At 40.7% G+C, this 23,955-nt stretch overlaps 1 protein-coding gene across 3 annotated transcripts in view; it reads right to left on the bottom strand.

The window, feature by feature from the left end:
- Nucleotides 1–305: 305 nt before the first annotated feature.
- Nucleotides 306–23,955, bottom strand: part of Shroom4 (shroom family member 4) — a 51,514-nt gene continuing 27,864 nt past the window's right edge. For all 3 annotated transcript variants that reach the window (XM_077106299.1, XM_077106298.1, XM_077106297.1), the window contains 5 exons: nucleotides 15,427–16,251; nucleotides 10,628–10,777; nucleotides 9,594–9,774; nucleotides 5,690–5,959; nucleotides 306–4,776 (listed from right to left, as the gene is read on the bottom strand). In XM_077106299.1, coding sequence (XP_076962414.1) covers nucleotides 4,507–4,776; nucleotides 5,690–5,959; nucleotides 9,594–9,774; nucleotides 10,628–10,777; nucleotides 15,427–16,251 — 1,696 coding nt within the window. In that variant the 3' untranslated portion in view covers nucleotides 306–4,506. The remainder of the gene's footprint in view (nucleotides 4,777–5,689; nucleotides 5,960–9,593; nucleotides 9,775–10,627; nucleotides 10,778–15,426; nucleotides 16,252–23,955) is intronic.

The raw sequence follows: 23,955 nt of genomic DNA, 5'->3' as shown, positions 1-23,955 counted from the left end.
ACCAATGGCATAAACTCTGTGTCTCCTAGTCAAGTTGTTCTCAGAATAGATGTCTAAAAGCTGTTCCCTTTAAAAGGCTATGTCAGATCCTGCAATTTTACTAGGGATAATATATGGTACAGCATCAATATCATCCCTAAGAGCTCAAAGTAGAGGTTTAGGAATGTAGGAGGGCTATGCTTGTCAAAGCTCTCTATGACAGACAATAGATAGGTGATCAAATTCCTTTGAGATACTTCTCAGCAGAATATTAAGGAATTTTCATAACCTGAGTCAAAACACACGAGACAATTATTTTTTGTCCTTAGCACCTTTTATTAAAATATGACCCTTGATGACGATCTGGCAGGCATATCTATGTCAGCCAAGAAGGGAGTGGTGGAGGACACAAATATAGAGACAGTAAGATTCAAAAAAATAAGCTTCACCTGGGATTGATTCCCCCCCCCCCACAGTTGTACAACAAACACTGATTCTTTATCTATACAAATGGCCCGTGACCCACCCACCCCCTAAAGATCTACTAATCTTCAATAGTACAATATGCTGTTACAGAAATATTATTGGCATAGGCAACTCCTCTGGCCAAGACAGCAGGAGTTGCCAAGCTCCAGATGGGTGGAAGTAGCCAGAAATGTGCCCAGCTTCCTCTGTCTGGGGCCTGCTACTGGCAAAGCAGCACCCTCAGGGAGGCTGGGGTTCAGGATGTGGCTCTGATGACCCAGGGAAGCTTTTTGGCACATGAAGTTAAATGGAAAACAGAATCTGAACCCAGCCTTGAAAGAGCCATTTCATCCTTTCACCCTCTGTCCTTCCTTCCCTCTCCTATTCTCTCCCACGCTAGGGCTTTATTTTAAGTATCTCTGTCTCATTCTCTTGGACTCCACTTTGGCATTTACTTCTATATCCTGGATGAGTGTCCAGCTGTGAGACAACAGTGGGATTCACTGTGGGAGATTCAACTATCCAGAGCCCTGGGGATGAGGGAAGTAGAGGGGACAACTAATAGTAACTCTTATACTGGACTCCTTGCTATCAATCCACCATCAGCTTTCCTTTTTCCCCAGGGGGGGCAATGTAAATATTTGAAGGGAAAGAGCAGAAGTCAAGACCAATAACTGTCTTTGGGGATACCATCTGGCCTGTCTTCCAAACTGCTACTCCCTCAAAGGCCTTGGAAGAAGGCTGAGCCCCTTACACTGAGAATATGGGAGAACTATTACATCTTAGATAATACTGGCAGCTTTGTAGCACTATCTCTCACAAGGGGACTGCCATGGCAGGCAGGTGCTATATGCCAGTGTAGATAAAGTTAGTACCTTTATCTACTAAACTTCTACTGCTCAGTAGAGTTTGGGGGTTACTTTTTAAGTACTTTGGGACCTATGGTTCTATGTGAAAATGAGCATCCTTGTGTTCTCATTCCAACTCTAGAAACTAATTTGAGGTGGGATGTGGTACAAAAATAACAGTGTTAAGGTTGGGGATGTAGCTCAGTGGTAGAGTGCTTACCTAGCATGTGTGAGGTCCTGGTTTTAATTCCCAGCACCACAAAAACAAAACAAACAAACAACAACAAAAAAACAGACTTAATATTTTTGGTATCACAAAAATTAAGGTAAAACCAATGTAATGATGGCTAAAAAAAATAAAACACACACACACACACACACATACACACACACTCTCACACACACACACACACACACAAACACACTAGCTATGCCATGGCGACCAGTTAAGTTGACCACTTTTTTCCCTGGGTACATACTTCAAATATCTATTCCAGATGGGCATGGTAGCGCACACCTGTAATCCCTGTGACTCCGGAGGCTGAGACAGGAGGATCACAAGTTCAAAGCCAGCCTCAGCAAAAGCAAGGTGCTAAGCAACTCAGTGAGACCCTGTCTCTAAATAAAATACAAAATAGGACTGGGGATGTGGCTCAGTGGTAGAGTGCCCCTGAGTTTGATCCCCAGTACCCCCACCCCAACAAAATCTATTCCAGCCAAAAAATCTTGTAGTGATGGAACATATTGGCATCATCTCCTAATAAAAGACATTTCAACCGGGCTTACTATTTACCTAGGGCTTCTGTTTCATTTTGAGAGGTGGCAATAATGGCCTGTATTCAAAGCACTCTCCCAAATTTCTCAAGTTTCACTTGGGTAAACCCAGCCCTTTAAAAGCCATCAACCCTCCTGAATAGAGTAGAATCTTCCACCAGAGGGGAGAATGACAAGGTTGACATTCTAACAGTGGTCTTGGCATTGGCAGCAGTACTAAGAGCATACCCAGGTCCCCACATAAAGGGTTACCACCACCCCAGGATACCCTCCTGGCCAAGATTTTCCTATTGTTTTCAGACACAATGTAGAGGAAACGGAAATTAGTAACCAGTATTTGTAGCAGCAGCAAAGTTCCTTGGTAAATTCTTTGGTTGAGTGAGGTACCCCTGCTGCTGCAGTTAAGTTGCAAGGGCTCTGAGGAACTCAGCAGTAACAAGATGCCAGGGCTCGGCTGGGATGGGATTAGATGGGCTGTGTAATGCCAAGGATTGACCCTAGTTAGCAAGCAATGGGGACAATGAGCTGGGTAATAGGACACAGTTTGGTTATAATTCCCTTTCTGCCATTGCCCAATGGCTAACTTTTCCAGGATAGAAGCTGGCTACAAGTCTCAGGGCCTTGGCAATAGCAGCAACTTCAGTTCTTTGTATAGTAGTCCCCCCTTATCTGCAGTTTTACTTTCTGTGATCAACCATGGCCTAAAAATATTAAGTGGGAAATTCCAGAAATAAGAAATTCATAAGCTTTCATTTGTGTATCATTCTGAGCAGAATGATGCAATCCTGCTACATCCTACCTGGGACATACCTTTGTCCAACATATCCACACGATATGGGCTACCCTCCCTTTAATTACTTAGGAGCCATTTCAGTTATCAGATTGACTGTTGCAGGACTGCAGTGTTTCTATTCAAGTAACCCCTTTTTTATTTAAAAATGGTTCCAAAGTGCAAGAGTAGTAAAGCAAAGGAGACACCAGGGCATAAAACAAGGAAGATAGATTAACTCTGGTACTATATGGCAATGCTGTAGGAGGTATAGGAAAAAACAGTACATATAAGTTTTGGTTACTACCCATAGCTTCAGGCACCCGCTGGGGTTCTTGGCACACAGCCTGCAAAGATAAGGATGGATTACCTTTGCCTGAAATCCTGGCTGGATCATAATTTGTTCCCAGCTATTGTAGTCTGGGTTCCCTGGGCCAGGTCACAGGCTGAGAAAAAAGTTGTTAGAGGAGTGCCTCCACCAATCCCATGATTTGGAGATGCTAGAGAAATGGGCAATTATTGTTAGTTTGGGGAAATTTCTTTGGTTTCAAATATTAGCACAAAAAAGTTGAGCTGTGCTGGGGTATGCTAAGCTCATGGTCATCCAGATATCAAAGGAAGAACATGGGCAGGCCATGGTAGGGTGGCTATGAGTTCAAAGGAAGAACCCCATTCTTAGACACTTGTAGCTATGTGGGGAAGAATTCAGTGCCTCAGTACTTGCTTACCTAGACTCAGTCTGATCTGCAGAAAATGCTCTTCTTCCCCTCTCTTTTTCTTCCCCCTAACTTCCCTCTCCTCACCTTATTAATTCAAAAATGAAAAAAAAACAATCAAAACATGAAAATAAATACAATCAAAAGGTCATTGAAAATATAACAAGAACCCTCTCCCCAATAATGAAACCTATATCTAGAAGTCAACTGGAGTAGCTAATCAAAGCTCATAGTGTGAAGTCCTGGAATAGGCATCTGGAACTCCCAGTGATACAAGGGCAAGATCAAATATGAGGTGATAGGCCTAAGGTCTGAGGACAGGAAGAAGGCCTCACTAGTCAAGGCTGAGAGTAGGCCTCTTCCCCTCAACTAGCTTCTAGGAAAGATAGAAGTGGAGCCAACTGGTTTAAGCCTGGCTTTTTCCTGAGGGGCACCTAAGGATGCTCTACCTTTGCCCATCTTCTGTCACATACAATCCCTCCTTCTATGCCTCCCACTACAAAGCTTGAGTGAGGCTCTGAAAATGGTGGTACATGAATGCCCTCAAGTCAGGCAGTTCTCTGTGGGAGATGTCTGGGCCCTAAGCCCTGGAGCACAACGGAGCTGCACAGATGGGTAGGGAGTTCTTGGTCTTTGGTGTCCGGGTACAGAGACAATAAAGGCACTTTGGTGATTCTGTGGGCAGTGAATGCTTGCCCACCTACACTGTGGGAAGGAGAATGTGGTTGTATGATCACACCTTGCTGCAGCTCCCTGCAGAAGCTTGGTGACCCCCTAGGGTCCCCTCACTGGTTGGGACCACTGCTAGGGAAGAAGCAGTGAGACAGAGCCATGGTAGAGGGCTGGGATGAATCACTAACTTGTTGCTGTTTACTTGTTAACAAACCACTACTGAAGATCGAAAGCACTTCCCACTGTGGCCAGGCAGGGATGCTGTGGCAGTCTGCTGAGAGAATTAGAAATTGCTGGGCCCCAGGAGTAGGCTCTCCCTGAGACATTTCAGCTGCTCTTCCCCAAGCTTGATCTTCTCTTCCAGCTCTCGCTGTTCAATGATAAGAGCAGATTTCATCTTGACAAAGTGCTGGTAATCTTGGAGCTGATCCTGAGGCAGGTAGCGGGAGACCATTCCAAACACCAACTTCTCCCGGCGGTCCACGTGCTCCTTCAGCTCCTTGGCATCTGCTAACTGGCCCGTCAGCTGCTGCTTCTTCTCTATCAGCACCAACTGGGGAAGCAGAGGACCAATTAAGTGCTCTCCTAATTATCAGGCATCTGCCTAGCAGTGCTCACCAGGGAGGCACCACCAAGCAGCTACCCGTTCTGCTAATTGATCACTCCTAGATTTCCCAATGTAAAGGCCACCGCCATAGAAATGCCTTTCTCTCCTGTAGCTGGAGGAGCACAGACGTCACAGCCACTCTGGAGAGGGGGATGTGCTAGAACCGCTTTCCTTCTCTAAGGCTGTCTTTAATCTGTGAACTGTCACTGGGTTTGGCGATCGGGGAAGACTCTAACAGAGCAGCCTCATGAACCATCACTGTGTTAATGCTTTCTCTATGGCATGTGCCTCCATTTGAGTGGATGTGCACATGTATAGGCATCCCTTATTGTGGTGATTTCAAAGCCATTTATATAGAGAAAGGTGCTTCAGTTTGATTCAGGTATGGACACAGTGTGTGCCAACCTGTGAAACTGACAGTCTCTCCATCTCAACTGCTTGATGAAAACTCCCTTTCCAACTCTAGAGAGAGTGAGGCAAAATTGCTGCTGCTGCTCCTGCCATTACCACCATCACTACTACTGGCAGCTAGCACTGACTCAGTATTTACCCTGGATTGCCTCAGTATTTAACATGGATTACCTAACTTCATCTTCACAACAACCCAATGTGGCAGGTAGTGTGTTTACCTCATTGTACAAATGAAGAGATTGAGAGACAGTGAGGTTAAGTACACTGTCCACAGTTACAGAGCTAGTAAGTGGTAGAGTTAGAATTGGGGGACACTTGAAAGCCAGTGCTCACACTGCTAACATTCTACTCTTCTGCCTCTCATAATAGCCAAACATGAAAGAGAGAGTCCTAAGGAGAAACACCTGGCATTTCTCTCCATCCACATCCCCAAGGACCCCAATTCTACCTTCTCTTGATTGGCCTCTGAATCAATGCTGTTCAGAGCATTCTCCACCCGGGCCAGTCTTCCAGAAAGTGACAGCAACAGGTTGACCACTTTGTCCAGGTCCCCAATAAACAAGCGGTATTTTTCAAACTCATTGGATTTGCAGACAGCTTTTAAGTTAGCCTCCACTTCCTCCCCAAGGGCAGAATTGGCATTCACATCCTCCAGCAGCCCTCGCTGTGCCTCTCGCAGGACAGAAAGTTTTCGACCAATGCTTTCAATAAGCTGTATCTAGGGGAGTTAAACAGGAGAAGACCAATGATGAGCATGGGTACCAACAGAAACTAATCAGTGCCTGTCACTCTTGTATTGGGATCAACGTAACGGATGGTAAGCTCTACCCCAGTCATTGGAAACCAAGAAAATCAGAGCAAATGGTGAGCAATTCTGGTGCTCTGGACAGGCATCTGCTGTCCCTGTCTGGTAGGTATCTCCATGTCATCATCAGATTTCTTGGCATTAGACAAGTGCTACCCAAGGGCTAAGCCTTATTTGCTCAATGCAATTGAACATTTGTTGAGACTGTTTGATACATAGGAGTGAGATGTCTGTGAGATCCTAGGTTGGAAAAGTATGTGTCATCATTTTTTATCACTTCATTCTCCTTCATTCCACTGAAGTATCTCTCTGTTTATAGCACTGTGCTAGGTCCTTGCCCCCACAGCTTGGCTTTTGTGGTGGTGCTGGGATTGGAACAAGGGTCTTGTGTATACTAGGCAATTGCTCTACCACTGAGCTACATCCTCAGCCTAAGATCCTTCTTATATTGGTTGGTTATTTATTTATTATGTGCTAGGGACAAAATCCAGGGCCTTGAGCATGCTAGGCAAGTGCTCTGCCACTGAGCTACACTCCCAGCCCTTTAGCTTGGCTTTCAAGGCCTTTGAATAGGAGTGTACATTCTGGAGTCACCATGACTGGGTTTGACTTCTAGTTCTGCCACGTCCTAACTGGAACCTTGGATGAGTTGATGTTTATGAGCTTCTCTTTATCTGTAGAAGTTGTGAGGGTATTTTCAGCACCCATTTCATTGGGTGGTAATGATTCAGTGAGATAATACATGCAAAGGGATTAGCACAGAGTAAGTACTCAATAAAATCTAGGCTGCTATTATTAATATTATAATTATTCAATCTTGTCCCACCCTATCATTCTAATTTCACTTCTCAAAATCTTTCAGGATTAGCTCCTCACTGTCCTCTATATTCCCCATATTTACCCCTGTGTTCCTTTGATGCTTCTACAGTTCTACCCACTCATTCTTCCCTTTGGGTATTATGATTCTTTTTTTAGGGCCCAGCTTTTCTCCCACCTTCATTATGGAAAGCCCTTCTCTGGAAGCTCTGGAAGGATTCTTTCAATTATCTTCCTCTCTTTCTTATTTTTTATCCAGAACTCTCAAGTTTTCTAGAATTACACAATTCAGAATAATTTGAAGTTGTTCCTGTGGTATGTCATGTGTGAGTGTGATCCCTTGCCTACCACCAAATGTCCTTCTTTCAAGCAAAGTACTGCCTGTGTCTTCCAATTTGTGTGCATTCAAGGCATAACCAGTTCTGGGACCATAGGAAGGCAATATGGAATTTTAGAGTTAGAGACACTCGTATTCCAATTCTACCTCCTCCAACTTTCTGACCTTGAGCAAGATACCTAATCCCACTAAAACTTCTATTTCCACATCTACAAACTGAATAAGTACTCCCTGCACCTGGTTGTTGTGATAGCTGTTGAGATAACAGGGGTAAAATATTTACTATTGTGTCTGGAACATGAAGTGCTCAATGCATGCTAATTGATGCTGCTGTCATTGCCGCCACCACCACCACCATCAGCAGTAGTAGCATCACTACTACTATAAGATCCCCTAAACTAAAGGAGACTCACCTAGCTGCAAGCTTCTGACAGGCATGTAGGCAACTCAGGTCACCCATAGCTTTTTTAGACAGTATTGCAAGCAGTTAGGAGTATGCACTTGAGTGCCATACTACTTGTGTTTGAACCTCAGCTTTGCCACAAAGTAATGGTTTGAATCTGAAACAAGTTACTCAATCTTTCTGTGCCTTGATTTCCCCATCTAAAAATATGCTAACCATAGTACTCATCTCCTAGAGTGGTTATGAGGATTAAATGATTTAACATGTTACCTGCTTGGAATAGTATCTTGCATGTAGGAAGCATGCTTCAGTGCTTCTTTTTAGTATTATTCCAGCTCAGGTATTCTTGCACCATTGGCTTACAGTTTTCTAGAATGTGTTCCTCACTAGTCATTTATTTAGAGAGGTCCAAGGTGACCAAGACTAAGAGAGTTTTCTCTGGGTTCTAGAGCCTGTTGTTATATTTTAGAAGTGTTCAAAAGGCAGGAGATCATGATTTCATCAGAAGTATTATAAGTGTGCATTGGGGGGAAATTCTAAAACCCACCAGGAACTGGGGATTGGTGATGTGAATGAGGCAACATATGTAGATATCAAAAGATTCCCAGGTATTGTACCATTGTCTGCACCTCCACACAAAACACAATGCCAGGGACACTTAGAAAATCACCTACCCATCCCTGCTGACAGGCTCTGATGGGTGGAAGAATGAAGTAGAAGAGCCTTTTGTTTCTCAGCACCAGGACTCTGCAGCCTGAACCTCAGCCCTAGGGAAAATGCAGTATGTACAGCTATGGAGTTATACAGACCCAGCCATAGATGGCTGTTTTTCTCTGTGATATTGCAAATTGGTGACCTTCCTCACCTTTCTTCCTCAGAAACAAAAAAACTGTCCTAGCCCACCCACAGTCACTTCAAATCACTGTCTGTTGTTCTGTGCTTTGCCATTTCTGATCATCGCTATCTTCTCCTGGCTAGACTTTTATTAGGTTTGCCCCTTGACAGGCCAGGTCCTGAGTAAGCGTGGAGCAGCCCTGCCATGCTCAGGGAACATGGAATCAAAGGAGCAATCAAACTTCGATACCACCATGCTTCCAATTCTTTCTCTGACATTTTGCTTCAGATGGGAAATTGGAAGGAGGACTTTTGCAAATGGCCCTGTACCTTCCTACAGGTCATGTCCTTAAAGGGAAATATGGGCAGAAGAGCAATTTACATTGAGTTCACATGTCCACAAAATGGTAAATTGGGCTTTTGAGGTTGCCATGGCAACCCTATTTGCTTATGAAATAAAATGGGTAAGTGCAGGGAGGGCAAAGTGATTCCAGGAACTTGATTTAAAAACTAGGCTAGTGGTATTTAGAGGAAGAAAAGGAGGTTTTGGAACAACAACAACATCATCTCCATTTATCTATTTTGTATTTCTAAGAGATAATTGACCATCATTGCAAATAAATACCAAAGTCTGCCAGCCTATAATTTCTCCTTATTTTCCTTAGTCAAGTCTGTTCTCTCTCCCAGAAAGTTACACAGAGAATAAAAATCAATGACACTGCCATTGGCTAGAACTCACTGGCAGAAGCCCTTATGTGCCCTGGGCGTTGAGTTATCTACAAGACTGACTTAACTCAGAGGGGTAGCTTGGTAGAGCACAAATCCGGAGTCTTGACTTGAAGTCCTGTATCTATCATTTAGAATATAACCCTTGGGAAAATCAATCCCCTAGCTGGTTGAAAAAAAAAGATAGCAATTCCTATCTTATATGATGGTCTGATGGTCTTGAGGATCGGGGAGACTGATTTGATTACTATGACTGCTACTATTTCTTGAATCAAAAAGAAGCTGGAGTTGGATCCATGAGAAACCCAGAGAGACTGTTTGATTTCCATACTGAAAATACAGGAACGAAAGAGTTTTAGAGGGTATAGAGAAGCTGGTTACCCTCCAGATACAAATGTTAACAATCTCTAAGGCATACTAAGAAACTTTACCTTTTTTTGAGCCAGTTCGTGATCCACTTCCTCCTCTCCCAGGCCAATTTCTGCCATCTCTGGCTGGTCTTTCAACTTGTTCAGCAGCTCTGCTTTGGCCACAGAAATATTGTAATAAGCTGAGTAAGAGGTAGGGATTCCTGAGGTGCCTGGAGGAGGTGAGAAGTGCTGAAACTCTTGTCTGTGGAAACAAAGAGAAACCATTTAAGCATCTCTGTTGAAAAAGACTGCTGATCTTCCTTCTTCCTTAATTTACCCATCTGTAAAATGAGACCCTGCTTCAGCAAAGAGTTGAAAAAAAAAAAGGAATAAAATGCACTGTTCACATGTAAATAGGCCACACAAGGGCTCTCTGGAAGCCAAGTAAAGGCATACTTTAAGAATATTCTTAGAAGGCTATTTCTATAACCATCATTTTAGCAATTAGGAGGACTTTAGAGATAATTTGGTTTGATCATTAGCACCCTACTAAAATCTAGAAAAAAAATGGCAGGCCCCAGAAGCTGTGGGCTTCTGATCATGATTCCTATTGGTTCATGGCCCCAGTGGAGGGGAGAGATGGTGGAGAAGTACCTGAGACCTTAGCTATGGGTCCTCCAAGTCTGTTGGCCTCTGTATTACCTATTCATGGATTCCCACCCACTCTGGGGCTCTGTCTAATCGACTTTCTTACAAGGGTGTCTTATGGCTTTCCTGGATACTCTCATCATTTCTCCTTTCCTGATGCCACTCCTGTTTGAAAGAGCCCCTCCATTGCAAATCTCTCACAGCAAAGAGGTCACCTATGACCTTGGCAGTGCTCACTATCTTCAAGGCTGGGGTTAACACCCCTGCAAGTGACTTATCATGGCCAACTATCTCTCATGAGCTCTTCTGAGACTGCCTGCTATAGAGCAGCCCTTTGGCCTAAAAAGAAACAGTATCTCTCCACTTCTACCATATCCTCAATGGCCCCAGCCTCCTGCATGGCTGTAGAGTGCAATGGGGAGAAAATGGAACCAGTAACACCCAGGAACTTAAGTAGAGGAGCAGACCCTGTTGTTTTCGGTTCACCAAAGCCTGCAGGGCTGGGGTGCTGCTTCTCAGAGCCCCAGGCCATGAAAGCAAATTTCTCCTCAGGAAAGAAGTAGCGCTGATTCCATGCTGGATTGGGTTTGGACTCTTCTGCCATCGAGACTTCTGGTCTGGTGGGAAGAACAAAAGAGAAATGCTACAATGTCGGGTTTCACTGATGTAGCAGTAAATAATTCTGCCCAGGATTTCTACAAGGGGGAGGCCCACCCCCATCATATATATTCTCTTTGCCTACCAGCCACTCTCTCCCACCACCTGTCTATGTCACTACCCCTTTGCTAACCTCTAGCTGTTTGAAAGGGAAACATAGGAGAAACTCATTAGTCATTTTTGCAGCTATTTGCAGTTCTTAGATAAAGGTCAAAAATAATGGCTAAAAGGCTCCACAGCTATTTACTGATTCATGCTATGCTGTCTCCTAATTTATTGCACAAAAGAAACTTTGGCATGCCAATATTCCTCATCCTAGGGAAATTCATTTTACATGTAGGGTTTCAAGCTTATAACACTGATATAAGAACAATGCTAGCTAATAGTCACACAGTGTTTACCATGCGCCAGAAATGGTCCTAAGATAGATAGCGCATATATGTACACATGTGTGTATGCGTATACACATGCACACACACATTTGCACATATAGATATATAACTGAATGCTCATCATAACCATTTCATAGATGAGAAACATGAGGCACCAAGAGGTAAAGTAATTTTTCTCAAGGTCACCAGCCAGTAAACAGCAGAACTGGGTTTGCCCAGGCAACTTGAATCTAAAATCTGTGCTTTTAGCTATTATACTATACAGGCAAAGGGACAACTTGACATCTTATAAAACCGTATATGTAAGGAATTTTCTAATTGGATTTTATCTTTGTTAACAGAGAAAAGAGAACATTCTGGGAGGAATAATGAAAATATGAACTTAGGGAAGTCCTATCTGTGAAAAAAAAAATTAGGGCATGTGTGAAAATTCTGAATCAGAAATTATAAAAGAAAAGAAAGGATGCGCTAATTGGGGACACGGTCCCTCAGCAGACACAGCCCTGCATCATATTAGAGTAGATCGTGTTTCACACTGTGCTCTAGGGCAGCGCTCCTCAGCATCTCCACGAATAGGGAAGGAGTTACAAGAGGTGTGTGAGAACATATTCAGAATTCGAAAGTGAACATCAAAGCAAAAATCAGAGTCCTTCCACAGAGTCCTGGAAGGAAGTGCAGAGAGTCCCTAAAGCAAGATATACCTACCCTTGACTCAGAGCCATTAGACGTTACCAATATTTGATAATTCTGCTAATTTGCTTCTACGTGTGTCACTGATATTTTTAGTTGAATGGTACATGGGTTACAGAGACATAGTGGCTTAGCTTGGCTGAAATGTCCATGTGTTTGTTTGCATTTCAGAATAAAATAGTCTACATTGACTTGCCTTTAATACTATGCTTCTTTACAAAATTGTAAAGCTGCTTCCTTCTGGTTAGCACTCTCTGCCATCCTAGAGTCTGGAACAGAATCTCCTTCAAGAGCCCAGAGATCCTGGGATGAAGAACCCAGGGAGTCTGGTTACCTGTGATCTTGTCATGAAGTTCTATCATTTCCCTGGGCCTCACTTTTCTTGTCTAATAAATGGAGGAGACTCACTGTCACTATTCCCTAGGATCATTCTGGAGATCAAATCAATCAATATGGTGAGGTTACATCTTGATAAAGTCATGGTACATTGAAAATATCATAAGTTGAAAGTGTCTTGAATACACCTAATCTACGGAACATCAGAGCCTATCCATGCAGTACAGCATAGTCTTGTTTGTTCCCCATGTAATCACATGGCTGACTGGGAACTGCAGATGCTGCTGCTGCCCAGCATTGGAACAGTATTATACTGCATCTTGCTAGCCCGGGAAAAGAAAATCAAAATGTAAAATAGGAAATACAGTTTCTATTGAATGCATATTTTTATTTGCACCATCATAAAGCCAAATTATCCTAAGTCAAGTCATCCTAAGTCAGGGACTATCTGTCCATGACTATCTGTCCATACTGCTGGGCACATAGTAAACAGGCAAAAAATGTTAGCTATCTTGGGAATGACGCTCTTCCTTAAATTTCCATTACTCAAAGAATCATCAAGAGTTTATTTTTTGCAGCCAAAGCCAGGATTATAAGCAAATATATATATATTTTCCCCCCTTGTATCCCACAGTCAGTAAAGAAAAGTCTCCAGCCAGGTGCAGTGGCACACACTTTGCACACCTGCAATCCCAGTGGCTTGGGAGGCTGAGGCAGGATGATCACGAGTTCAAAGCCAGCCTCAGCAATAACGAGGCCCTAAGCAACTCAGTGAGACCCTGTCTCTAAATAAAATACAAATGGGGCTGGGGATGTGGCTCAGTGGTCCAGTGCCCCTGAGTTCAATCCCTAGAACACCCCACCCCCAGAATCTCTGGACCAGTTTAGAAAATCTGTAGTAACATCTCTGGGTCCAAAGTGCCAAGGTGAATGAAGGTACATAAAAGAGGATGATGGAGGTCCCACAAGTACTGCTCTACAGGAGGGAAGAGGGTCTCCTGAAGACCTAGATGACTGGAACAAAAAGTCCTCCCTAAAGAGGTTGTTGAAGAAGATAAAATACAGGTTTTAGAATCACATAGATCTAACTTTGAATCTTTGCTGTATAACACCAAATTAGTTAGTCCTTCATTTGCTAAGCTTTTGTTTTCTTATTTGTCAAATTGGGATAATAATGGACAATAGGGCTATAGGGTAGATTACATGAAATAATGGACAGAAAATGCCTAGCAGTGTCTAGCACATAACAAATGCTTAACGAATGTTCAATCATTCATTTAGTCATTCATTTACTCATTTCTTCTGAAATGCTTAACCAGCACCTATTATATGCTGAGCTACTTTCCCTTCTCCCAGCTCTGATGAGTAACCATTACAGTAACTTTCTACAAAGTGTTTTCTAGCTGCAATAAGTATGCTGCCCAACTAGACAGACAGTTTGAGAAGCAGCCACATTGGGACCTGATAAGGGATTCTCAGTGCCTGGGAGCCAGGCCCTGTACATGCTCTGTGTGTGGCACCTTGGACTGGAAAATTGCTCCAAAACCTCCAGATAGCCAAGTGTTATGCTTTAGATATGAGGTGTCCCCCAATGGCTTATGTGTGAGTCAATGAAAGAAGGCTTAGAGGTGAAATGATTGGATTATGAGAATCTTAACCCAATCAGTGAATTCATCCCTTGATAGGGATTAACTGAGGGTAACTGAAAGCAGGGAGGGTGTGGCTGGAGGGTGTGTGTCATTGAGGGCGTGCCTTTGGGGTGTGTATTTGGTGAGCTGAGTTTATTTTCTTTCTGCTTCTTGGTGCCCATGTCCAGACCTGCTTTACTCTACCATACCCTCCCGCCATAATATTCTACCTCACTTTGGGCCTTGAGGAATGGAGTCAATTATCTATGGGCTAAGACCTCTGAAACCATGAACCCCAAAATAAACTTTTCCTCCTTAAAATTGTTCTTGTCAGGGGCTGCAGCTGTAGCTCAGTAGTAGAGTGCTTGCCTGGCATGTGTGAGGCACTGGGTTCAATTCTCAGCACCACATATGAATAAATAAAATAAAGGTCCACTGACAACTAAAAATTATTTAACAAAAAAAAATTGTTCTTGTCAGGTCCTTTGGTCACAGCAGTGAAAAAGCTGACTAAAACACCAAGTAACAAGATTTGTCTGTCAATCAAAGACACAATAACAAGGTACTTCCAATAACAACATGTCCCTGGCAAGTTCCTGCTATAAAGGATTTAAGGAAAGCACTCATAAGATATCTACCTCCTGGCACCCACCTCTCGCAAGAGTGCGCATGTCTCCCCTCAGGAGGGCAGGAAGACATGAGAGCCAAAGCACTGAGCAATGGTGGTCCTGGGGTTTTGCTTTGCTGCTTAAAGGATAACCAGGCACTGTGGGGTATGCAAACGAGCAATGTCACAGTGGAGTTAGCAGACACTGGAAGTCCTGCTCTCAGACCACATTCCTACTTTGACCTCCCTGCCCAGTCAACCTAATTACCACCTGTTGCCCACCAGAGCAAATATGAGGAGATAGGGAAACAGAAAGGAGAGAAAGTAGGACAAAGAATGTACTTAGCTGTCATAAGGACAATGTACTTAGTTGACATAAGGGGCTGGTGACAAGTGCCCAGCCCTAGGAATACCTTTGATGATAGGGTTGGGGGAGAACTTATAGGTGCAGGCTATTTATCCTAAAGTAGAGGCAGGTCAGATTGCCAGAAGCTGGCCTCTTGTTCTGGAGAGCAAGTGAAAAAGAAAAAAAAAAAAGACAGAAAAAAAAAAAAAAAAAAAAAAAAAACCCTGAACCAGATGTCTGAGAAGGGCCTAGTAAAGGCAAGAAGGGTTTCATGGCTTCAGGATCAGGGGCCAGATACTGATGTATATTTTAAAGAAAAACTGAGAAATAAAACAGTATTTTAATAATGATGTTAGGGATAAGAATATCAACAACTCTCTTTTACTGAGCATCTACTATGTGCTAAGCACGTATCTGTGTCCTTCACATAAATTATCTCAATATTCACAACAACCATAAGGAGCAGGCATTATCATACCCATTTTCCAGGTAAGAAAACTGGGGCTAGTAGTAGTTTCATTGACCTGCCCAGTTGGAGAATGGCAGAGACCGAATTCAAACTAATGCTGCCTACTTCTTCAGGGACCCAATACCTTTCACAAACACTTACTTGGGGGAACCAGTGGCCTCCTGCTCTGATGTCCTCCAAAGTCCACCAACACCATAATAGCAAGGGGGCTGAGCCTGCTCAGGTTGAGAACCCGGGTGGCCTCTTATTGGAGGCAGGAAATTACTGGAATGGAGAGCAAAGGCCTCTTGATCTGGGAGGCTTTGTGAACCCTGCCTTGAAGCCTCCGGGTGACCAAGGGGTTGTGGTTGTTCTAGGACCTCCTCAGGATTGGGAGCACAGGAACCAGTGGTTTCTGAGCTGAAATACTGGGGTGGCAGCTCTTCCTCCTCTTCTTCTCCCTCTTCCTCTTCTTCTTCCTCTTCCTCCTCCTCTTCTTCCTCCTCCTGTTGCTGCTGCTGCTGCTGCTGCTGCTGTTGCTGCTGCTGCTGTTGCTGCTGCTGCTGCAGCTGCTGTTGCTTCTGCTGCTGGGCTGCTCGGAAGAGCCTGTACTTCTCCCAGTTTGGAGGAGGAGGGCGAGGAGGAGGAAAGGCCTTCTTCCTGGCTCCCAGAAGATCTGGCTGAGTCTCATCCCCTTTGCTAAAGAGCTCCCTGCGAGGCTGTCCCCAGGCCCGGGTACTCTGGGGCTCCAAGCTGATGTGACTCTCTGAGAAGGCCCGGCTGCGCAGTGGGCGGGCCATGGCGGCAAGGGAGCTCCCCTCCTCATAAACGGAAGTTTCCTCCGTTTTTTTCAAGGCCTGTTTGAAGTCTCCAAGGAGATCAAGAGAAGAAACTGCTCGATGACTTGATAAATCCAGTGATGGGTTCTCGAGGCAAGGATGGAAGGGGGTTGCCCATGGGAAGCTAGTCTTGGAATGAGCCATTTCCCTGCAAAACAGCAGATGAAGGTTAAGTAACATAAGCATGTGGTGGACAGGTCCACAGTTTGGATGCCATTACTTATGTAAATTTTTAAAAAATATTCTTTTAGTTGTCAATGGACCTTTATTTTATTTATTTATATATGGGGCTGAGGATCCAACCCAGGGCCTCACACATGCCAGGCAAGTGCTCTACCACTGAGCCACAACCCCAGCCCCTATTTACATTAAATCTTAAATGGCCACAAAACACTGCAATATGTGTAAGAAATATAATAATCATACTACTAATAATAACTTCTAACATTTATTGTGCATATACTAAGTATCAGGTAATATTTTAAGTGTGTTTCTTATCTTAATTTAATTAACCCTCATGATCAGCCTAGGTGATAGCTATTATTATCATGATTTTACAGATGGGAAAACTGAGACATGGACAGGTCAAGTCACTTTCCTGTGACCATAAAGTTAATTAGTGGCAGAGCTACAATCTGAACTTAAACTGTCTAGCTCCAAAGTCGAGATACACACATACTACCTCAGTTTGTTTATACCACTTAGATTGGATAGGCTGTGTTCTGGGACTTACAAGTCTATTTATCCTGTCTTATCTGTTGTTTTTGTTGATTTTACATTATGAAGATTTCAAATATTTAGAAATGTACAGAGATTGCTATAATAGCCACATTTCCAAGTACCACCCAGAATTAGCACATTTAATATTTTTATGCATGCTTTGTGCATTTTTCTCCACAAATAGAAATAATATGTTTTGTGTCCAGTCCCCTGCCCCTCCAGATGCAACCTATAGCATAAATGGGATGTGCATACTTTCCATGTTCTTATATTTGTAACAAAAAACACAAGCAGGCCATTCATACATTTCTGTTCATTCATACGTTTGTGGCTCAGTGGTTAATCATCTCTGAGCTCAATGAGTTTAATAATATATCCTACTGCAGTTCCAATCAGAATTTTCAAAGTAATTTTCTAATATAGAAAATTCTAAACTTCTAATTTTCTTTTTACTTCAACTTTTTTTTTTTTTTTTTTTTTTTTAACCATTGGGGATTGAACCCAGGGGCATTTTACCACTGAGCTACATCCCCAGCCCTTTTGTTATGTTTTATTTAGAGACAGGGTCTCCATAAGTTGTTTAGGGCCTCACTAAGTTGCTGAGGCTAGATTTGAACTTGTGATCTTCCTGCCTCAGGCTCCCAAGTTGCTGGAATTTCAGGTGCACATCATCATGCCCGTCTATTTTTTTTTTAAATATAAACTTGCAAAAAGGGAAGGATGTTAAAGAATGTTCTGCTATAGAAGAAATGGGAAAGAGGATAAGTAAGTTATCAAGCATTTTACAAGACAACCATGATTGAAAGTGTGTTCTTGACAAACAGAACAGTATAGAAAGACCAGAAACAAACAAGACCATCTATCAAATCATCATATATGTGTAATCTTCCAAAACAAGGAGATAAAGAAAGACTATTTAATAAATGTCTTTGAGAAAACTGCAGAATGGTGCTATTTGGAGCTAGACCACTTATTAGACACCAAAATAAATTCAAGCTCAAGAGTTAAGGATGTGGGCTGGGGATTGGCTCAAGCGGTAGCGCGCTCACCTGGCATGTGTGCAGCCCGGGTTCAATCCTCAGCACCACATACAAAAACAAAAATGTTGTGTCCGCCAAAAAAAAACTAAAAAATAAATATTAAAATTCTCTCTCTCTCTCTCTCTCTCTCTCTCTCTCTCTCTCTCTCTCTCTCCTCTCTCTTTAAAAAAAAAAGAGTTAAGGATGTGTGGGTTTATATAAATTTAATGTACTACATATCTGATGTATGTATATACATGTATAAATATTATAGGTATATATGTATAATATACTTATAAGGAAAAACTATAAGAAAATTAAAGACTGTCCCTTGTGAGGTGAAATAAAATTCTCATAAGTGATAGAAGAAAATCTCTAAGGAAAAAAAGTCCAGGTTTATTTGAGAGGGTGTCAAATGCCAAACTTCTTTAAAATAAAGAGTGACCAATGTTAAAAAGACATCTTTTTGACTTCCGGGTATAAAGAGTTAAGCCCTCTAAACTACAGATCTGATTTTCTGCTTCAGCCTATGAGAAAACAGCCATCATTCTAAGTCTTGCCCAGTGACAGGAAATTCTGTCATCAGACAGAATATCCATTCAATGATCATAATGAAGACTAGGAATATTTCTTTTTAAAAATAATAATACAGCCACATGCAGTGGTACACATCTGTAATCCCAGGGGCTTGGGAGGCTGAGGCAGGAGAATTGCAAGTTTGAGGCCAGCCTCAGCAACTTAGCGAGGCCCTAAGCAACTTAGCAATATCCTGTCACAAAATAAAAAAATAAATAAATAAATAAGAGCTGGGGATGTGGCTCAGTGGTTAAGTGCCCCTGAGCTCAATCCCTGGTACCAAAATAATAATACTAATAATACAAAATAAAAAGATAATACACATAATGGTAGCCAAGCTCAGACAGAATAGAAAGTAAAATGGCCTTCATTCCCCTTATCTCCAGCCCCCATCCTGGCTAGGTGTTTGTTCACTTGGATCAGAAATTCATATCCAGACATCCCTACTGTTCTCATTTGGGCACATCTCCCAGAAAAATAAAAACCAAAAGTAGTGAGTAGAAAGTAAATGATGACAAATGAATATCAAGCAGAGAGGCCTTTCTTGATTAGCTGATCTAAAATAGAGATGACTAATCCTTAATCATCCTTATTCTACTTTGTTCTTTCTCAGAGCATTTATCACAGCCTACTGATATTATATTACATACTTATTTTTACTTGTTTATTTTGGTATTCCACTCTCAAACTGAAATATAAGAGCCATGAGGTAAGAGATCTTGTCTGTCTCATTCATCTGGTCTCTAGTGCCTGACACATAGTAGGTGTTCAATAAACATTTGTTTAATAAATTAATTAATTCCAAAACTTTAAAATGCAAGTCATGATATTCATATCATAAAAAGTTGAATTAAAGGAAAAAGAAATGAATAAGACAAAGAAGGACACTATAATGTTAATGACTATAACACATGTAATATATGATGAAGATCTAAGTACCCTGAATCTTCTTTTCGTTTTCTTTTTTTTCTTGTCCTTCTTTCTTTTCCATTATTGTAGTACTGAAAATTGAATAATGCAGGGGTGTTCTACCACTGAGTTACATACCAGCCCTTTTTTTTGTTTGTTTTTAATTTTGATACAGGGTCTCACTAATTTGCCAAGGCTGACCTTGAACTTGGAATCCTCCTGCCTTCCAAGTTGCTGGGATTACAGGTGTGCACCTCTGTGCATGGCAATATTCTGAATCTTTAAAAAAAAAGATTATTTTTCTTTTTAAAGAGAGAAGAAAGACTAAAAATAGCGTCAAAATTTATAAAGCAGGGCTGGGGTGTAGCTCAGTGGTAAAGCACTTGCCTAACATGTGCAAGGCTCTGGGTAGCATCCCCAGCACCTCACAGACAAAAAAAAAATCATAAAGTAAAATCTATATAAAATGCTAAAATATTAAAAAGCAGAAACAAAATGTAAGATGGTTCAATTTAAAACAGACCACAACAGTCAAAAATCAAGATAATGGAAAAATCTAAATTTCTTCATATGCTAAAAACAGACTATAAGTTTTTTCCAAAGGCCCATGGAATACTTTAAAAATTGATGTATATTGAGTGAGAAGGTGGAAGTAGTACAGGTCATGTTCTCTAATCACAATACAGTAACACTGGAAATTACTAACACGACACATATGAAAGTAAAAAAAATCTCCAACGTATAGAAAGTAAATAAGAAAAAAAAACCTTCTACTTCAATCAAAGAGGAAATGTAATATGAAATTGCAAAATGCTTATAAGGTAACATTAACAAAAATATCTAAAGCTGAAGGATATGATGAACTAAACGGTAGTCTAAGGAAAATCTGTAGCCTTCAATACTTATATTAATACATAATAACAAAATAAATGAATTAAGTATTCAACAAAAGTAGTTAGGAAAATCTCAAAAATAAAGCTAAATCAAGCAGAAAGATAATAAAACTAATGGCAGAAATAATACACAGCAAAACACATGAACTAATAATGAAAGCCCAAAGCCAGTTCTTCAAAAGAAAATATAAAACAGGAAAAAAAATTGTTAATCTAATTTTAAGAAACCCAAACACCAAACATGTAAAATGGAGAAATTACCACAATTATAGAGTAAATGAAAAGAATAAGTGAATATTTTATAAAAACTTAGATTGAGTTTCTAGACAAACAAAAATTACCAATACTGATAGAAGAAAAGAATATCTAAACCCATCAGTTATTGTAGAAAATATTGATAAATTTGACTCACCCCCAAAAAAGAGCACAATCACATAGTCTTGCATTAATTCTACCAATCTCCCCGGAACACACACAATATAAAAATTATATACTTTCTAAACCCTGGAATCTTGAGAACAAAGGAGACAGGTTCCTGTATAATATTCCTGGTTTAACATAGCCAAACCCAACAACTACAAAATATATAAAGGAAAACTAAAGACCAATCTCATCTGAGAACACTGATGTAAAATTCTTAAAATACAGCAGAGATTGCAGGAGGATGTTAAGAATATAATGTATCATAAAATGTAAAGCTCATCCTAGAAATAAAAGACTGCTTCTGTACTAGAAAACCTATTCATATAAATGATAACATTGATAAATCAAAGGATAAAAGACATAAGACAATCTCTCCCTAATCCAAAAATATATTTCAGGACAATTCAATACCCTTCCAGATTGAGAAAAAAAAAAAAACCTAATAGGGAAATAAGGCTATTTCCTTAACACCATCATTATCATTATACATTTTTTTGTAAATTTTTTTTAGTTGTAATTGGACACATTACCTTGATTTTATTTATTTATTTTTATACGGTGCTGAGGATCGAACCCAGTGCCTCACATGTGTGAGGCAAGCACTCTACCACTGAGCCAAAACTCTAGCCCCTCTTTATACATTTTTTAAAGACAAAAGTCAACATTGTGCTTAATGGCAAACTACTAGATGCACTCCCATTAAAATGGGGAACAAGGCCAAAGTTCCCACTTTTCCACAAGTATTTATATTATTCTGAAAGTACTAGATATGCAATATAAAATAATAAATAAGTAAACATTGGAAGAAGGTCTATGTTATTATTATGTATAAATGATAAGATTGTTTACCTGGAAGTTTCATGAGAAACAATTTCAATACCAATACCAACAATAAGAAAATTCAGTAAGGTGTCAGGGTATAAAATTAATCTATAGAAATCAAAAATTTTCCTATATGTGTAGCAATCAGAAAATATACTAGAGGGAAAGATCACATTTACTATAGCAATTGAAAAGATAAAATGCCTAGTAATAAACCTAAACAAGAAATATATGGGAACTATATGCAGAAAACTCTACATCTCTGTGGAGGGACTTAAAATAAGATGTACATAAATGAAATAACATACCCTTTCCTAGCAATATGATTTGATATTGTAAAGATGTTACCTCTACCTAATAATCTATAAACTTAAGAGAAACCCAATAAAATTGTCAACAGATTACATTTTGGAACATCATTCTAAATTTCATATGGGAAAATAAAGTTGTGAGAACAGCCAGAAACAGTTGAAAAAATAGTGATGGAGAGAACAAGCCCTACCTAAAATACGTTCTAATGTTACAGTGAATAAGGCAGTCTCATAAATAGAAAGATATAGCCATGGAACAACACATAGACCCCAGAACTTGGAAGTAAACCCAGATATATTGGGGAAGTTAGAGAAACTTCTCAATAAAACTTGTGATAAAGGAAGCACTTCAAATAGTGGGGGAAAGATGGATTAGGCAATATTATTTTGAAACAACTGGGTAGCCATTGGGACCCAAAATAAGGTGGAATCCTGTTATTACTCTTTACAACAAAATAGAGTTCAGATCATTGAGTCTCAAATGTTAAAAAAAAAAAAAGTCACCATGAAGTTTCTAGAAGAAAAGAGAAACCATGGGAAAACTTTAAAATTATCTTGGCAGGATAAGCTGTGAGACACCAAATAAAGAGGCAATAAGGGAAAGTTGATAAATTAGACCTCTTAAAAATTAAAAATTGATGTTCAGAAAAGTATCATGAACAAACTGAAAAGGTGATGATACACTGGGGAAAATATTTATAACATATACAAGAGGAAGTGCCCTTACAGTGTGAAACACACTTAACAATACATAAAAGGAACCAACAACTCAGTAGGGAAATAGTTCATGGAAAAATGTGGACGACTTATCAACATATCAAAGGTATTCAATTTCACTTCAAGAAATACAAATACAAACAAGAATGAAACATTTTTAATAAAAAATAAAGAATTGAGGGCTGGGGTTATGGCTCAGCTGTAGAGCACTTGCCTTGCATGTGTGAGGCACTGGGTTCGATCCTTAGCACCACATAAAAATAAATAAACAAAATAAAGCTATAAAAAATAAAGAATTGATAAGGAAACAGGTGATCTCCTACATCACCCTTGGGAGTCTAAACTGGTGTAGTCTCTATGAAGCACACTTTGGTAGGCAAAATGTGTGTAGCCTTTCAACCAGCAATTCAACCACGAAGGATTTATCCTACAGATGTATTTTAACATGAACACAGAGAGATATTCATAAGGATATTCACTGTAACTTTCTGTGTGATCACAAGAGACTAGAAACATTCAAAATGCCTTTCTAAAAGGGAGGGCTACATCTGACCTCCCTGATAGAAGGGGCACTGGAAGAAAGCCAAGGAAAAGATTAAACCCTTGGTAATCCAGGAGTGCACCATCAGAAAGCTCAGGTGACCCCACGTCAGGGTGGGGGAATGCCCCGTATGCATTATATTATAGGTGTCCATTGGATTAGACAAAGAGGAATGAAGGGAAGGGAGAGGCAGGGGAATAGGAAAGACAGTCAAGTGAATCAGACAGAATTTTCCTAGCCTTGTATCTGAATACATGACCAGGGTAACTGCATCAGGTACAACCACAAGAATGGGATCCTAGTTAGCATAATTTATACTTCTTGTGTATGTAATATGACAAAATAAACACTACTGTCATGTGTATCTCAAAAGAACAAATAAAAAGAAAAAAGGACTAGTTAAATAATATAGGGAATACCTGAATATGAAATGCTACATAGCTGTTAAGGCACTGGATCTATATGTGACTTATGGAACCATCTACAGAGCTATCACCAAAATGAAAAAGCAATATGCAGCAGAGATATATCAAGATCATTGTATTGTCTGGTGTAACTATTAAAACAAATTTTTAAAATTTTTTTTTAAAAAAACCAACCAACCAACAAACAAAAAACATGTAGCAGAGAAAACAATGTGTGGTATGAATGTGCAGCTAATTTTAGGAGTGCTGCCCCCAGATGTTGCTCTTGGAAAAGAGAATCTGGTGGTAATAGGCATACTGGGCATTCCCCCACGCTGTGGTCATCTGACCTTTCTGATGGTGCACCCCTGGGTTACCAAGGGTTTAATCTTTTCCTTAGCATTCTTCCAATGCCCCTTCTATCAGGAAAATAAAGAGCTTTGGGAAGATGGTTGATGTGGGAACATTTGATGGAGCCATCCATCCATCCATGGGAAAGGCCAATTAATGTGAAAAA

The sequence above is a fragment of the Callospermophilus lateralis genome, chromosome X (assembly GCF_048772815.1).
Source record: "Callospermophilus lateralis isolate mCalLat2 chromosome X, mCalLat2.hap1, whole genome shotgun sequence".
Classification (NCBI taxonomy): Eukaryota; Metazoa; Chordata; class Mammalia; order Rodentia; family Sciuridae; genus Callospermophilus; species Callospermophilus lateralis.
The sequence above is the reverse complement of the archived record's forward strand: the minus strand, read 5'-3'. Positions and strand labels throughout refer to the sequence as shown.